The 18,550-nt window shown below is 45.5% G+C and overlaps 1 protein-coding gene across 1 annotated transcript in view; it reads left to right on the top strand.

The window, feature by feature from the left end:
- RIMS4 (regulating synaptic membrane exocytosis 4) overlaps positions 1-18,550 on the top strand; it is a 118,637-nt gene that overhangs the window by 97,724 nt on the left and 2,363 nt on the right. Inside the window, exons 3-4 of the mRNA XM_015421657.1 lie at positions 14,269-14,381; positions 16,066-16,167. Coding sequence (XP_015277143.1) covers positions 14,269-14,381; positions 16,066-16,167 — 215 coding nt within the window. The remainder of the gene's footprint in view (positions 1-14,268; positions 14,382-16,065; positions 16,168-18,550) is intronic.

Raw genomic sequence — 18,550 nt, 5'->3', positions numbered from 1 at the left:
CCGGGCCGGAAGCAGGCGGAATCGCGCACAGAAGAGGAAGAGAACAGCCACCATCAAATACCGAACGCCAGAAAAAGACGCCTGCCAGCCGGAGACCCGACCGAGCCGAAGCCAAAAGCCAACGGAAGAAAGAACAACGACCGCCATAGGGGGGTGCTGGTAGGTTCTCCATCCCCTACACATTGTGGCCCTAGTTAGGGGAAAAGGGTGACTAGCACCACTAATATCTGTAAGCCGCTCAGAGACCCCTTGCTAGGGGTTCGAGCGGGGTACCAAATCGAAGGTTAAATAAATAAAAAATAAATAAATAAGAGACAGTATATCTCTGTCTTCCAGTTGCAGAAAGGGCAGCAGCATGGGAGGGCCATTGCTTTCATGTTCTGATTGTGGGATTCCCAGAAGAATCCAGTTAGTGACTGTGGGGAAACCTTATTTTTGTTTTATTAATTAATTAAAATAATTTACCTGCAATCCCCCCCCCCAATCAAACAGATTCTCAGTGTTTACCCCCCGTCAAACAGATGTACCAAACATATAGTATGGCCCAAGGAGAAGAGTTACCGAATACGTCATCTGGTCTGCTTATGACCTTTTTGTCCCAGTTACTACAATGGGTGTTGACTGGAACCTGGGATCTGTGAAGGCCACCACTCATGCACAGGGTTGTTGCTTATCCTGACTGCTAAAATCATTTAAGGACCACCTTAATGAGCCCTTGATGCACTTTTCCTCCAGCCACTCCAAGAGGTTATCTGTCCACTACATGAAAAGCCATCCCTACAGAAAAATTATTTCATCAGTTATCACCCGTTCTTTGATCTGCCATTCCTAGGGAAAGTTATTGAGAGAGAAGTAGCAGATCAGATCGAGATCTTCTTGGATAACTCACGTGTTCTGCACTCTTTTCAGTCTGATTTCAGGCCAGGCTATGGAACAGAGATGCCCCTGGGAGCCTTAGTTGATCACCCTCATCTGAATGTAGACAAAGGCCATGCTCCTTTGTTGCTCCTACTAGCTCTATCTGCAGCTTTTGATATACTAGGTCATGCTGTCTTGTTGAGACGTTTGGTCAGAAGTAGGTATCGGTATGTATGTGCTTTGGACTGGATTAAACTGTTCTTTGCAGATTGGACTCAAAGGGTTGCCATTGGAGACCAGCTATCTTCAATGTTGGAGCTGTCTCGTGGGCCTCCACAGGGCACAATTTTATTCCCCATGTTATTCATCCTTTATTTAAAGCCTTTAGGAGAAATCATTCATAGCTTTAGAACTGGATGATATCAATATGTGGACGATGACACTCAGCTCTATAGGTCTTCTGAGATGCTGCTTGACTGCTGTGGTCAAATGGTTGGAAGTGAACGAGCTGAAACTGAATCCAAACAAGATGGAAGTGATGCTGGTTGGGCAGGCAGAGATCTTGAAGGACACTGTGCTTCCCCATTTTCAGTGGGGTTCAGCTGATTCTTGCTGACTTGGTTAAGAACCTAGATGCTATACTGGATCTAGCATTGCCACTGGAAAAGCAAGTTAATCCACCTGTAAAAATGCTTTGTTCCAACTCATTCTAGCGTGGAACATGGGCCCCTGCCTTGACATGGCCAATCTTTCCATCTGGATCCATACCATGATAACACGGAGACTAGACTACTCTAATGTACTCTGTAAAGGTCTCCCCTCGAAGTCAGTTTGGAGATCTATACAGAGTGGTACAGCTGGTGCAGAACACCATAGCTCAGTTATTCTCAGGAACTAGGCAGAGCATGAATATTACTCCCATTATGCAGTAACTGCCCTGGCTGCCCATCAGCTGCCAGGGTCAATTCAAGATATTGGCCATGACATACAATGTCCTACGTTGGCCTGGTCCATCATATCTGCAGGGTCATCTCTCCACCTATGCTCCACCATGACTTCACTTATCTGAGCAGGGCCTTCTGCAGATGGGCAGAATCAACAACTATCTGTACACATACACGTTCTGTTGTGGCCCCCAACTTTCGGAAGGGCCTGCCTGATGAGATCAGAAAGGCTCCCACCCTCCTGGCTTTCAACAAACTATGTGAACCTGATCTGGGTGTGACAGCCATGTTGGTCTGAAGTAGTAGAACAAAGTTTGAGTCCAGTGGCACCTTTAAGTCCAACAAAGTTTTATTCAAGGTATGAGCTTATGTGCATGCACACTTCCCCAGGTACAGTGAAATGCAAGTCTCCTATTTTGACATATTTATTTGCTTCACTGTGTTTCCCCCTGTAATTAAATCTAAACAAATGGTGACCAAATAAACTGAGCTTATTATTCCTGTTTGGTCTTTGCATCTGTTAAAACATCTTCATTATGTTGTATGCTAATGTGCTGTTCATTTTCTGCCTATACATATAGACTGTTAACTTCCAATTCAATGTGTCTAAGGAAGAGTGCATGCAAATGAAAACTCATACCTTGAATAAAACTTTGTTGGTCTTAAAGGTGCCACTGGACTCAAACGTTGTTCTATGTGAACCTGAATTACTCAAGGAGGCTTTTTTACACAGGTAATGGGGCTATACTGCAATGAAATGTTTCGGAAAGATGCTTTGGTAAAGAGATAGGGACTATGGACTGTACTGGTGTGTATAGTACATACTGCCGGTTGCCAAGTATGATCCTGCTATGTAATTTGTGCATCATTTAACGAGTCAGGTTGAAGATTATGCTTGGTTTCAGCTCTTTTTTCAGATTTCTGGAAATTCAAACCCTATTGCATTTTCCCATTCTTGTTGATTTAAATTGTCTCATACTGTGTGGTTTGCGTTGAGTCTCAGTGAGAAAAGCAGACTATAAATGGTGTAAATAAATATTAAAACCTACAAAACATTGAAAAGATGGAACATGATCCATATTCATCTCTGCCTACATACACTCAATTTCATATACCTACCTATTAGCGGTTCAACTCAAAACAACGGAACATACAAAAAAAGAATGCATTAGCAATAGTTAAACAGTACTACTTATTGATGGATTTGCAACTAGTGGAATTTTTGGAGGAATTACAATTAATCAGGAAATCCCTTCCTTCTTGGCTTCTCTAGAAGATGATCAATCCCAAGGAGCCAAGATGGTGGAGCTCCTCAGATGCTCCCAGTGGAATTCCTGGATGTTCTTGTGTTCTTATGGTGTGTCTTTCCCAAAAACTGGCTACTTACTGTGTTTTGGCTGTGGCTCTCGAAGGGCCCAGGGCAAAGTTTTACCCAACTTTGCTCCCAGAGATCCTCTTAAGTAGCAGTGCCTAGGATTTTTTGTACACAGTGAACAAGGATGCTACCTTTGAACATTTTTGTCTTCTGCCCAGTTTTAGCAACATGAATGGGTGGGAGGTGTGCAGCAATAGATCTTTGGGGAATTTAGGAGACTGGGAAGTAAACACTGAAGTCTTCAGGCTGCTGGTGAAATGAAAACATTGGCACTGTACAGCAGTGTTTGGCATGTAAAAACTCCAGAGCAATTTAAAAATAGATTTGAAAAGAGGTCACAAACTCCACATGGACAAGAAAAGAAATTAATGATACGTTTGCCTAAACTTAGCTGTGTGAAGATACAGTTTGCATACTAATGCATTACAGTTGGCAGGTTGGAACGGAACAGCTCCCACTCGGGATTTTCTTCAAAGCATTCCTCACTGAAAGCAGTTTCCATTCATTAGCTATCTGAACCACTGTTCCTTTCCAAAATGGGATTGAAAAGCAGGTCAAGTGTATGGAGCAGCCCAAATAGCTCAGCTTAGCAGGGGCTCATCAGAGCTTAGCAGGGTCGGCCATGGTCAGTACTTGGATGGGAGACCACCAAGGGAGACTGGAGCTGCTATGCAGAGGAAGACAATGGCAAACTACCTCTACTCATCTCTTAGTTGGTGCATCCTGTGGATAGGATTGTCATGATTTGGTTGCAACGTGACAGCATCTTCTTTTTTGGGGAGTGGGTTATTTTTGCATTCTGTGTGTGTGTGCGCGTGCGCGCGCCCCCATACCTGGAAGTCATAGCAACTTCTGGCAACTCCTAGTGGTTTCATAGCCTTCCTCTGGCCTCCCAGCCCAGGTATTCTCTAGAGATCTCCCATCCAAATACTTGCCAGGGTCGCCAGCCCTGCTTAGCATCCAAGACCTGATGAGATCGGGCTTGCCTGGGCTATCCAGGTCAGGACTGCACGTTCTTCTTCTTCAAGTGTATGGGTGGATTATTGCAAGAGGAAAAGGAAATGTTGGACCACCAAATGCAAGGAGAAAGTATCTTTGAGCAGGTACTTCATCAGTGGTATACATGTAGGAAGAGTCAGAAAACATGATGTGTTATTCATTGGGCTGTAAACATATCAGGTTTAACAAGAAGAGTGGGGTGGCCAAGGCTGATCTAGCTGCTAGGTAAGGATGAGAGAAATAAAACCTATCAAGCTTCCTTATGTTGAATCATACCAGTGGCTGGTCTCAGTATTGCCTACCCTGATTGGCAGTGGCTCTCTGGGTCTCTGGCAGGAGAAGGTCTTTCCTAACACCTGCTACCTGAGATCCTTCAACTGGTGATACTTGGGGTTGAACCTGTGTCCTTCTGTAAGTGACTGATGCCGTATCATCATCTGAGGGAAGTGGGGATGGAAGAGGCTGTGTCTCATTGAATGACCACATGCTTGGCTTGCAGAAGGCCCCAGCTTCAATCCCTGGCATGTATTTGAAACCCTGGCTACGGCCAGGAACCTCCCAAAACCAGGGAAATTTTTGTTGTTGTTGTTGTTAGCTGTGACCACCATTTTAGTATTTATGAAGACGTTTTAAATTTTACTGTTATTTTATTAAGAAGCATTTTTTGTATAAATGATGTTGTTACCCGCCCTGAGCCCGCTTCTGGGAAGGGCAGGCTATAAATGTGAATAAATAAATAAATAAATAAAACCTACAGCTGTCAAAACTGATAGTACAGACCTCTGGCTTTGTGCACAGGGATCCCTAGGGTGATGCTAGTGGTTCCTAGAAGATGGTAATTATATGTTTAAGATGTGATAATGGCCCATTTCTCCTTGCATAGTCACTGACTTTTTGAAACATCCCATAGTCATTGTTTTCCTGAAGACGCCATATAAATTAATCCTGTCCTGAAATGTTCTGTCCTCTAAGCCTTATTCAGAGAACAAGTCCTTAGCCAGAAGTCTGTTATTCTAACTCGATAGACACTTTGATGAATTAAATCATCTGTGGTTTTTGTATCTGACTTTCTCAGTGTGCTCCTTGGTCATCATCATTTCTCTTACCGAAAGGCCTTACTTAAGGTGATTTTTCTTTTTAAAAATGCTCATCCTTACAGAATCCAGAAGTCAGTGCCATGTACCAGTCTCTCCCTTCTGACATGTGGCTAAGTCAGTAGTTCTCAAAGATTTTGAAGTGGGACCTGCCTTCCAAATTTCCTTTACTTTTTTGAGATACACTGCTTCAGGGTGCCAGTGATGCAGGCCCAGGTGGTAATGTGGATAGGCTACACAAGTGGAAAAGAATACCCAAAAGGAAATACGTCTTTTCACAGCAAGTGATTAAAATGTAGAATTCACTGCCAGAGGATGTAGTGATGGCCACAGTGACGGACAGCTTTAAGGGTGGATTAGAAAGATTCATGGAGGATAAGTCTATCGATGGCTGCTAGCCATGATGACTAAAGGGAACCTCCATGTTCAGAGGCAGGCAATCTCTGAATTGCAGCACCAGAAGGCAACATCAGGAGAAGGCCTCAGCTTCTGTGCCCTGATGTTGGGCCTCCAGAGGAACTGAGTGCTCACTGTGTGAGACAGGATGCTGGACTAGATGGACCAGTGGTTCTTCTTATGTTCCCAAGTGATTCCCTACTGTCGTGACCATGGACACCATGGTGCCTCGTTTCTGGGTTTCCTAGCACCTTTGTGTCTGCAGGAACACCCATTCAGAAATACTTGCCTCCATTATAGAAGGATTCCTGGCTTGCAGCCTTCCAGCATCTTGTGATTGGCACTGGTCCCCATGGCAGCCATTTTGTGGTGGTGCCCACTCACCATTCTCAAATTTCCAAAAGCTCCCACAGGCTCAATGAGATTGGGGACCCCTGGGCTATGCAAATCACCTCCCCCCCCCATGGGGCATAAATTTTGTTAACAAAACGAAAAGAAACAGATTACCTTGGAGGTAAACTGAGTTTGTGCAAGGAGCAGAGCTTTTGTCCAGCATTTATCTTAGAATCCTTGCATTTGTTTAGTCATGTTCTGTGAAGAAATGAATGCTTTAGAGGAAACCGAGACAAGTAAAAGCTAAAGGGAGCAGAAAAAATACAGCTTCAAAGAAGTGTCAGGGAGGTAGAAGCGACTATCAAAAGAGAATCACGGTTAGCAAATCTGGTTGTTGTGTAGATGCAAAACTTTGAATGGGTTGTGCAAATTGGTTGGAAAGACTTGCTGCCCTCTTCTTTCCTAGCAGTGCATGTTGTGGGTATAAAAGTTGCTGGAACAAATCTCCAATAAGGAACATTGTGCCTGCCTGCATGGAAGTTGAGCCTGCCTGTCTGCCTGCCTGCCTGCCTGTCCATCTGTCTTGCCTGTCTCCCATAGCTTCACCTTTTGTGGTGTTGACTGCAGCAGTGCTGTGGCTGTGGCTGACCTCCACTGACTTTGACCTCCAGCGATACAGCACATATTGGTCCATCGGCTGCTGCCCAGGGCGGGTTCAGCCAGCTGTATGAAGTTCAGCGGAAGAGTCAAGTACTGTTTCAAAAAGCCATCTGATCTAATTTTATTAAAATCATTAACATGCTGAGGTAACAGGAGCATCGTTAATTATAATGGCTAGGAGGCAGAGGTCATAGAAGAAGAGAGATTATATTTTCCCCTTCCTGACAGCCAGGAAAGCAGTTTATGTCGAGTTCAGCAACGGTTTGGTACCCTTCTCTTGCCTGTATAGAAAGCGCAGTTTTTCCTCCAGGTCTGACAGAGGCAGTGCACTATGTGTTAATATTTTCTGTAATGTGGTATATAAAATAGCACAGCAGTGGTTCCCTCCTCTGCTCTGGCAAAAAGATCTTCTCTGTTGACTCATTCATCCTTTCACTGAGTGTAAGCAAACATTTGTTACTTAGCAGCTTCTTCCTAGGTTGAGGCAGAATTGTGCTTGTGACTTGGAGATTGCATGTGCTGATAAACACAAGGCTGAATCATATAACCCTGGAAAGATGCCGAACTATTGGGTAGTGGCATTTGGCTGACAATGTTAGGAGCTATGCCATTCCAAGCTCCACAGTGGCCAATGCCAGTCATCCAACTAGAAGTTTATATGAATGGGTCAGTACTACAAAATCAGTGTAGACAACAGGATGCCCAGCATGCAGTCCATAAAAACTCTTCAAGCTGCTGGAAAGGGAGAAGAGCAAGGATCAAAGGAGAGCAAGCAGCAACCAATCAGCTTCCAGACTATTGAACAGGCAGGAAGAGGTAGGAAGAGACTTCAAAGAGGTGGCAGAAAGCTGGAGGAAACTCCCATATAACCAAGACAGCAAGGCTACCAGAGGAAGAGAAGCTCCAGCATCTAGGCCTTTGAAAAGGCCAGCCAATGCCAATATAGCTCTTGAACAGAGGCCAAATCTGAGAAGGATGAGCTCTTTTTTACTGGGTTGTCTTGGAGTAGAGTTGGATGGGACCAGCGGTTCACCTATTCCAACATTCTTTTTCCGATACTAGCCAGTCAGAGGCCACAGAGAAGATGTCTAAGCTGGCCCGTAGCTAACATGGGGCCCACGGGGCCTGGCCCCCTAGTGTTTCTTCTGGGCCCCCTCCCTTGGGCTGCCTCCAAAGTGCTCTAACTTACCCCCTCCACTGTACTTTCATTTAATTAGCTGGCAGGCCCCCTCCCAAAATATTTCCTAGCTACGGGGCTGTGTCTAAGCCTGCTGATAACACCTCTCACCTCTCCATGTGTGTGTCTCTCTGTGTGTGTAAAGTGCTGTCAAGTCCCAGCTGATTTATGACAACCCCAGCAAGGGGCTTTCAAGACAAGTGAGAAGCAGAGGTGGTCTGCCATTGCCTTCCTTGGTGGTCTCCCTTCCAAGTAGTGACCCTGCTTAGCTTCTGAGATCTGAAGAGATCAGGATACACCATGCCACCTTCTTTCCTCGGTTGCTCCTTAGCTTCTGATAATATGAGGTATATTTTAGGATATGTGATCCCAAATTAAGGGATCAATTCCAAGCAGTTCTAGTCAGATGTAAGTCCCCATTTTTTCAGTTTGACTTACTCCCGGTAAAGTGTTATTAGGATTGCAACATAAGAAGATTCAGATTTCAGAACTAAAGTTTAAATGTAGTTTTTGCAGATATTCAAAATCACCCAGCTCCTGAATATAAATCTTAATTTAACATTCAGTTTTACTACCTTGAAATGTGAATGCCTTTGACATGATGGCCCTTTTCACATTAACGTTCTAAACTAGATGATCTTCTTCGTGGTCTCTGTGCATCACACCCTTGGGATACACTGCGCCTGCGCTGAACCTTCTCGGTACCGATAGCTAGCAAAAAGGGATTTTCGCGCCTCTCCCAGGTCACGCGCCGACTCCACTGCGCATGACCAAGGAGGGGCACGCAGATCCCGCCAGTTCTCTTCTGACCGCCGCGCTGGTAGGACGCCTTCTGCCTCGGTCTGCTAAGTATCAAACTTTTTTGCTAAACTTGCGTTTAGTTAGTTTCTCTTTCTTTATTTTTGTAGTTAGCATTTTTCTTTCGGTGTTTGTTAGCATAACTCATTAGCATAACTTATTTGCATATGCCACGCCCCCTGACATCACCGGAAGTGACAGAAGGCCACACCCCCTGACATCACCGGAAGTGTGTCAGAAGGCCCGGCTACTTACCCTCCTGCTTCATCCTCATTCCCAAACGGAATGAGGATCGAAGCAGAGGGCGGGGTAAAGAAGGGGGCGGGGCTTCATCACGTGACCGCCCCGCCCCCTAGAGGTTCTCTTCCGGAGCTCCGTACCTGAGAGCTCCCCCCCGACTAGAGCCCTGGGTAAAACGATTACAACCATTGCACTCAGGATACCACCACTTGGGGACCTAGTGGCAGAATACAACAGTGTAAAGCTCTTTGTAACGGTTAGGGACGGAAGGCAGATGTTCGCCGTGTGAACGCCGGTAAGTACACTGATTCCATCCGGCACCTATTCCGTTGCAAATGAAGGCACCCAGTGCCTCTTTCCCCCCGCCCTTTTTCACTGCATCTCAATGGTGCCACTACAGCACTTCAGCACTATAGCGGTTTAGCACTATAGTGTTCACCTTAGAATGTTTTTTAATAGTCTGAGGAAGACCGTGTGGTGAAAAAGGATAGGGGGGAAACCAGCATTGTAGGGAATGCTATGGACATTTTGAACAGCACACCACAGCAATTCAGAAGCACAACAAAGGGGCTGAAAATGGGAAAAAAGCCATTCCCTTCAAAAAACCCATCTCAACCATGCTTTGCTAACCCAACACAAGTTGGTTTGTATGAACAGGTAAATAAATCCCACTAGCACCCAGTTACTAAAATGGGTCTGTCTGAATTGACAGGAAAAGTCCATTAGCAACTAGTTACTAAAATGGAATACAATTTGGAAGGGGCCAGTGGTATCTCTTGGTAGTTCTGATTTTTGTCGGGTATAAAGTATGAAATCTTGGACTGTTGCCTGCCTGGTGCATTTGTTCAAAATGACATTGCCTGTCAGCGATCAGTAGCCAAATATGAAATACTGTTACATGTCATCAATCACCTACAAATAAATATTACTGTATGTGACCATTAATATCAGGTGTCACTGGAGGTCAAACACAGAAATCAAATATCCGTGCACATTCAGTAACTATTTTGTCAGAGGAAGTGAGCTTGTACATGACAGCTTATACTTTGAGTAAAACTTTGTTGGTCTTAAAGGAGTCACTGGACTCAAACTTTGTTCTGCTGCTTCAGACCAACACGGCTACCCCTCCTGAATCTATTTGGGTAAGAGCCAGTCTAATATCAGTTATTGTCTTCATGGATACACAAAATTCACGCCCCAAGACTTATCAGCCTTGTCTGCTTCGTGACCAGAAGGCCCTTCTTTTTTCTCACATGGCTTTCCTTGGTTTCCTGCAGAAGCTGCAACACATTCATGATAGGCCTAATTACGGCTTTCTGGCACTCTTACATACTTCTCCACAGGGAACACGTGCCAGTTTAATGCAACGGCTCAGTGCCTCTTAAAATTATTTCCTTTGTAATAAATTTGTCCACAGATTTGTTGAACATTCACTAATGCTTCATCACTGCATGGTACAAAATCGGCGTCTGCAATTGGTTGCTAAAAGACTTCCAATATGTTGGCCTAGGGTATGTCCAAATGTAGAGATTTTGAGAAATCAGTGTGGTTTTCTCACCCTGGCACGGATCCAGCTTCACAGCCGATGTGACACATGGTCTGCTGTCCATCGTGAAGCTCTGTTCTATTGACTTCCTTGTGAGTGAGCCAAACCTGTTTCTGACATCCCATAGAGTTGTGTTCTATATGCTCAGAGGCATCTTTTACCAAGGGACTAATTAACAACAAATCCCTGATATGCTATAACTGCTGGATGTTGCTGTTCTTGACCTCTCTGTCAGATGAATGGTTCTTTCTTTGGAAGACTTGAGGAATGCACATTGATCTGTACATCCAGCTGTAGCTTGATCCAGCTGTAGCTTGATCCCATATACCTCCATAATATTTCTCTGTTACTCTTTTTACCAACAGTTTTGACACAGTCAACCAACCAATCCACAAAAGAGACCAACAAATATTGTCTGGTCCAGATTGCCTGTTATGGCATGCAGTCTCATAGCCCTGACTCCCAGCTCCTGCTCTTTACTCCAGTGGGAGCAAAAATGGGGGTGGTTGGTAAGCAAAGGTATGCAACAGTACAACATCACTTCCAGTTGTACCTGGAAGAGCTGTCATAAGGCTCCAGGAATTCTCCAAACCACTGTGGTTTTTGGTGTGAATGCACAGATGACCACTCGAAGATCACCAGTTACAGGTAAGCAACCTGTCTTTATTTTTGTTGGCCCAATCTCAAAATGATACATGGATGGGGTTTCATACAGTGAAATGCTATGGTCATTTCACACAGTTGGTGTGTTCAGACGGGGCGTTTCAGCCGGCATAAACTGTACCGGTTGGAACCAGTGCTGTATGTGACCATTAATATCAGGTGTCACTGGAGGTCAAACACAGAAATCAAATATCCGTGCACATTCAGTAACTATTTTGTCAGAGGAAGTGAGCTTGTACATGACAGCTTATACTTTGAGTAAAACTTTGTTGGTCTTAAAGGAGTCACTGGACTCAAACTTTGTTCTGCTGCTTCAGACCAACACGGCTACCCCTCCTGAATCTATTTGGGTAAGAGCCAGTCTAATATCAGTTATTGTCTTCATGGATACACAAAATTCACGCCCCAAGACTTATCAGCCTTGTCTGCTTCGTGACCAGAAGGCCCTTCTTTTTTCTCACATGGCTTTCCTTGGTTTCCTGCAGAAGCTGCAACACATTCATGATAGGCCTAATTACGGCTTTCTGGCACTCTTAGATACACAAAATTCACGCCCCAAGACTTATCAGCCTTGTCTGCTTCGTGACCAGAAGGCCCTTCTTTTTTCTCACATGGCTTTCCTTGGTTTCCTGCAGAAGCTGCAACACATTCATGATAGGCCTAATTACGGCTTTCTGGCACTCTTACATACTTCTCCACAGGGAACACGTGCCAGTTTAATGCAACGGTTCAGTGCCTCTTAAAATTATTTCCTCTGTAATAAATCTGTCCACAGATTTGTTGAACATTCACTAATGCTTCATCACTGCATGGTACAAAATCGGCGTCTGCAATTGGTTGCTAAAAGACTTCCAATATGTTGGCCTAGGGTATGTCCAAATGTAGAGATTTTGAGAAATCAGTGTGGTTTTCTCACCCTGGCACGGATCCAGCTTCACAACCGATGTGACACATGGTCTGCTGTCCATCGTGAAGCTGTGTTCTATTGACTTCCTTGTGAGTGAACCAAACCTGTTTCTGACATCCCATAGAGTTGTGCTCTATATGCTCAGAGGCATCTTTTACCAAGGGACTAATTAACAACAAATCCCTGATATGCTATAACTGCTGGATGTTGCTGTTCTTGACCTCTCTGTCAGATGAATGGTTCTTTCTTTGGAAGACTTGAGGAATGCACATTGATCTGTACATCCAGCTGTAGCTTGATCCAGCTGTAGCTTGATCCCATATACCTCCATAATATTTCTCTGTTACTCTTTTTACCAACAGTTTTGACACAGTCAACCAACCAATCCACAAAAGAGACCAACAGACCAATATTGTCTGGTCCAGATTGCCTGTTATGGCATGCAGTCTCATAGCCCTGACTCCCAGCTCCTGCTCTTTACTCCAGTGGGAGCAAAAATGGGGGTGGTTGGTAAGCAAAGGTATGCAACAGTACAACATCACTTCCAGTTGTACCTGGAAGAGCTGTCATAAGGCTCCAGGAATTCTCCAAACCACTGTGGTTTTTATTGTAGAGATTGGGGAATTGCTAGAGTGTTGTTAACATCACTTCAAATGGGAGTGATGTCACACAACATCACTTCGCCACCCATTTCAAAAACATTCCCTGGCAACCATACCTGAAGGTTAGCAATACACATGTATGCATATCATGTGGATGAAACAATCTACTGACCCTAGGGTTGCCAGCCTCCAGGTGTGACCTGGGGATCTCTCGCTTTTACAACTGATCTCCAGCTGACAGAGGTCAGCTCCCCTGGAGAAAATGGCTGCTTTGAGGGGTGGACTCTAGGGCACTGTACCATGCCGAGGCCCCTCCCCTCCCCAAACCCCACCTTCTCCCAGATCCACTGTCAGGTTCCACCCCCAAAGTCTCCAGGTATTTTCCAACCCAGACGTGTATACATGTAGGTATGCTCTTATGACTTGTTTAAAGCATTTAAAGTTTCTTGCTGGTAGAAGAGGACTAGGCTTGATGACCTGCAAGGTCGCATCCATCTCTATGCTACAGTTTTGATGACTGCTGAAATGAAAAAACGAGAGCTTCTTATCTCATTTTATATGAATGTGCTTTCATGGTTGCTGGAAGAAGTGTGAAAACATTGACTTCTGTGATGAAACACCTCTATAAATCAGAGCATCAGTCTACCTTTGTGCTGTATTCTCTACTCTGACTCACAACAATCCTCCAGGGTCTTGGGAGAAAGTCTTTCCTAGTTACCTGATATCCTTTGAATTGGAGATGCCAGGAACTGGGCTTGCAACATTTAGCATGTAAAACATGTGCTGTGCCATTGATCCATGGCTCATGCTCAAAGGGTACCATAGACTAGAGTACTGGGTGTCTTTGGCTCAGGTCGTAAACGAAAGAAACAGAGAGGTGAAGCCCATCAAGAACAGGCAGGGCAGTCCAGTTGCTTAGGAATGAACCTGGAACCTTCTATAAGCAGAGCAGATTCTTGGCCACTGAACTATGATCCCTCCCTTTACAGTGACTTGTCCAAGGTCACCCAGTGAGGATTTAAATCCAGGTTTCCCTTATCTTAGTCTATCACCTCATCCACTAGACCCTGCTGGCTCCCTGTACTTTGTTATTATTTTATTTTCATTTCTGAATAGGATCTCTTCTGGTTCGCAGTGAGGGCGGAGGAGAGGATGAGCCCTAATCTGCTGTATTTTGTATGAGAATAAAAAGAGAAATGCTAATCTGTTCAGCTTTAGAATCCCTCCCAAAAGTCACCTCAGGGGAAGGAAAGAAAGAAAGAAAGAAAGAAAGTGCAAAACTAGCAAAAAAATTAATTGCTTAGCACTCAGCCCTGCAGGATAGAAATTGTTCTCTCCCCCCCCCCCCCCGCCGCATATGTAGAAGGGAAGAATGGGAAATACTTACGCCTGGGACAGAAAAAGATTACAGGCTTTTTTTTCCATGTTGATTTTCTGTGATGATAACGGTTTGTTTGTAATTATCTATAACTACACTAGCACGTGCTCTGAAAGCGACGGAGGGGAATTGAAAATGGATGACATGTAACAAACCAGTGTAGAAATCAACGAGACCAGAGTGCATACAAATAGCTTTTCATTTCATGCACATATCCAATTAACTTAAGGCTGTTTAATTGCTGGGTCATTGTAAAAGCTTGAAATAAATGACTTGCCCCAACCAATTTCTTTTGCAGCCTGAATTTCAATGGAGTTCATCTGGCGTCGGCTGGCCAATTCAGCGACTTCCTGGGAAGCATGGGGCCGGCACAGTTTGTTGGCCGTCAGACCTTGGCCACCACCTCCATGGGTAAGAACAAAAGCCCTACCATTTAATGAATATGGGCTTGCAACCCACAGTCTGTAAAATATCAAGCAGTGCCCTTGAAAATGACTTCCAACAGAGGTTCAAATCCAGCACCCCAGGAACTCAGAGGGTATTTTTCAAAGTCCCATTTTGAGCCTTCCTGAGATGATCAATACAATGAAAATGTCGTGTACAATAATTCCACACTAGGAGGTTCATTAGAGTGCTCAAAAAGGGGAGCATGAAAGGGAAGGGCGAAAGCCAAAGTACTGGGATGGATCCAGATGAACATTTCCACAGGAATCAGGATTTCTGCCATGCAGAGTGCGGTTTTCTTGTCTACCCCCAGGAACAGGACTGAGGGGGGGCATTTCCGGCTGCTGCACGTGAGAGGAGGCATGCTTTGCAGGTGGACGCCCTTGTGTCCATGGAGACCATGGTTTGGACAGAAACATTAGTCCGGATCCAGGCCATGGTCTCCTTTTTGAGTTCTGCTGCAGCCCAAGTTAGCAGCTGGACACTGGTTGCAAACAGAACTGGAATAAGCAATACAGTCCAGCAACCAACAGCTAACCAACAGCAACATTCCAGCAACCGACAGTATTGAGAGAGCCAGCTTGGTGTAGTGGTTAAGAGCGCAGACTCTAATCTGGGAGCACCAGGTTTGATTCCCCACTCCTCCACATGCAGCTGCTGGTCTGACCTTGGGTCAGTCACAAGTTCTTTCAGAGTTGTTCTCTTAAAAGCAGTTTAGCTCCCTCAGCCCCACCTACCTCAGAGGGTGTCTGTTGTGGGGAGGGGAAGGGACTGTAAGCTGCTCTGAGACTCTGAGTGAAGGGCAGGGTACAAATCCAATCTCATCTTCTTCTTCTTCTGTTGATACTTTGCATCTCCAGAAAGAGAAAACACTTCTCAAATGCAACTGTCTTTCAAACTATAACAAACAAAACACTTGAATAAAACACAAAGGCAATTCTGGAGAAAGTGTAGCTGTCTTAGTGTTGGGCATCACCCTGAAATCGCATGCTGACCAACATAGGGTCTTGGTGGTTTGGCATGCATGCGTGAAGAGAGAAGGGGTTATCTTATTGCTCAAGCTTTCTGGTGGTGATGGTCTGGGAACTCGGTGGAGAGGACTGCAGTACTTTAGAGTCTCTGCAGTTGTTCAGAGGACTTGTTGCAGTTTCTTGAGATCTTTTCATTTGGACAATCTGACATTTAGTTGCTGTAGATTTTCCGGGTTGTGTGGCCGTGGTCTTGGCATTGTAGAACCTGACATTTCGCCAGTAACTATGACTGGCATCCTCAGAGGTATACAGTACTCCATTTTTCTGTGTTATACCTCTGAGGATGCCAGTCACAGTTACTGGCGAAACGTCAGGTTCTACAATGCCAAGACCACGGCCACACAACCCGGAAAATCTACAGCACCTAATGAACTTCAGCCATGAAAGCCTTCGGCAACAATCCGACATTTGTCTATATGTAATTTTTAAATTTTTATTTATTTATTTTATACCCTGCCCTACCCCAGGAATGGGCTCAGGGTGGCTCATAGCATAAAACCAACAAACAATAAAAACAAAAAATAGCAACAGCAGATGAAACCAAAACCCTGCCTCATATCGGGCAGGAATGACGACAATGATGATGACGACGATGTTGATCTTATCTCTTTCTGTGCCAGGGGATGTGGAAATTGGGTTACAAGAACGAAATGGACAACTGGAAGTGGATATTATTCAAGCCCGAGGACTGACCCCTAAGCCTGGTTCCAAAACCCTCCCAGGTATTATTTCTCAATCTCTCTCTAACTTGTCTCCATCTTTTAACAAGCTGCTGACTGTGCCTCCATGGAATGACAGAAAACTAGGACAAACTAGGACAGAAAACATGGGCAAAGCCTGCTCAGTGCTCATCAGACTTTACTGGTTAGTCAAGTCGGATGAGCAAGGCCCGGGGGGTGGGGGTGTTCTTTGCAAAACAGAAACAGATTCTTTTCCCCTTGTCAAGCTGCTTGTCCATTCCCCCAGCTGCCACTGATAAACAACTGGCTGTTTCACAACTGTCTGAAAGCAGCTGTCTATAGGAGTGACACACCACAGGCAGCCCAGAAATGGCTGATCTTTTTCTAATGCCACACTGAAGCTTGTGTAAGCAGAAAGATGTTATAGTGATGCTGGACAACCTCACCGCATGTTGAGAGGGAGGAGGAGATGTAGGGAGGTGAATTCAGAGGTCCAGAAGCATATGAACCTATGAAGCTGCTTTATACCAAGTCAGACTATTGATCCATCTAGTTGTGTGTTGTCTCCTCCGGTTATAGTGGCTCTAGGGTTGCCACTAGGGTTGGGGAAGGCAGAGCAATGTCACACACCATCACTTCTGGCTGTAGCTGCAAGTGGCGTCATGGCATTCTAGGAACTCTGCAATCTCTATGGAAAAACCATAGATATTTGGGGAATTCCTACACTGTCTTGACTTCACTTCAAGGTACAACTAGAAGTAATGTTGCAACATCATGCAGCAGCCCACCCCCAATTTTTGCTTCTGCTGGAGTGAAGAGTAGCAGCAGAGGCCTGGAGACAGTCAGGCAATCTCATAAGCCTAAGTGGCTCACTAGGGCCTCTAGCAGAGACCCTAGCAGGGCCCAAAACCTGCTACTTTAGATCTGGAACTGGGATTGAACATGAAACCTACTGCGTGTGATTCATGTACTTTACCATGGACTCCCACATGATCACGTGAAGTTGTAGGGTTACTGGTCCCATGGGATCAGTGAGGGATCACTGATCAAAAAGTGGCAGAAGAAAATTTTTAAAATTAGCCATCAGGCCACTGGCATGATGTCACTTCCAGGAAAACCACAGAAGTGCCATCACACCACTCCAGGAATTGCTGGAAACTCCTTGGCAAAACTGTATAATTTTCAGTGATTCCTAAAGAGGACTGATAACACTTCCTGGGGAAACATCTATGGTTTTACAGTAGAGTTTTTGGTTATTCCTAGAGAGGTATGATGTCACTTCCAGATTTTTTCAGGAAGTGATGGCATGCCATCACCCACAGCTGCCCATCCATGTCTTCACACGCGCAGTCTCTTGCTGGTTGCCAGGCTGGGGAATCTCTTGCTGGTTGCCAGCCTTTAATTCAGCTTAGGCCTGGCAGCCCTTATACTGAATCATGCCATTGCTCTGTCTAGATCAGTCATGTCTATTTCGACTGTCAGCAGCTCTCCAGGATCCCAAGGTGGAAGTCTTTCACATCATCTACTCCATGATCCATGTAGGTGGCGGGGACTGAACCTGGAATCTTCTTCATGCAAAGCAGATGCTTTAACACAGAAGCCATGGATCGCCTGTAGTGGCTCCGCCTGAACAAACTTACAGCGTTACAGGCTGTGGCTGGTTGGCTCAGGCTGAGCCGGTTGAAACTAAACCCGGCAAAGACGGAAGTCCTGGGCCTGAGTCGAATCGGCTCAGGGCTGGGGCTCCCTCTCCCGACCTTTGATGGGGTGCCTTTGGTACCAGCGTTGGAGGTTAGGAGTTTGGGTGTGCGCCTGGACTCCTCTTTAACGATGGAGGCCCAGGAGGCAGCCACTGCCAGGGCGGCCTTTCATCATCTTCGGCTGGCTTGGCAGTTGGTCCCCTACCTTAGCCGTGAGGACCTGGCCACAGTGATCCATGCGACAGTTACCTCAGGGCTAGAATACTGTAACGCTCTCTACATGGGGCTGCCTTTGTCGCAAATCCGGAGGCTTCAGCTAGTGCAGAATGCTGCAGCCAGGCTGTTGATGGGTCTCTCGAGGAGGGACCACATTCAGCCTGTGCTGAAAGCGCTGCGCTGGCTGTCAATAGCGTACCGGATTCGCTTCAAGTGCTGGTTTTGACCTTTAAAGCCCTTTATGGCCAGGGTCCAGCCTACCTGAGGGACCGCCTTTCTCCATATGTTCCCCCAAGGGCAGTACGGTCAGGGAGTTGTCATCTCCTGGAAATTCCAGGCCCTAGAGATGTTAAATTTGCGGCGACCAGGACCAGGGCATTTTTGGTGGCGGCTCCTACCTGGTGGAAGGAGCTCCCGGAGCAGATCCGGGCCCTGCGGGACCTTTCTCAGTTCCACATGGCCTGCAAGACGGAGCTCTTCCACCAGGCCTTTGAGTAGGAGCCGCCGCC

Source organism: Gekko japonicus, unplaced genomic scaffold (assembly GCF_001447785.1).
Source record: "Gekko japonicus isolate JY-2015 unplaced genomic scaffold, Gekko_japonicus_V1.1 scaffold2289, whole genome shotgun sequence".
Lineage (NCBI taxonomy): Eukaryota > Metazoa > Chordata > Lepidosauria > Squamata > Gekkonidae > Gekko > Gekko japonicus.
This window is presented reverse-complemented; position numbering and strand designations above follow the sequence as displayed.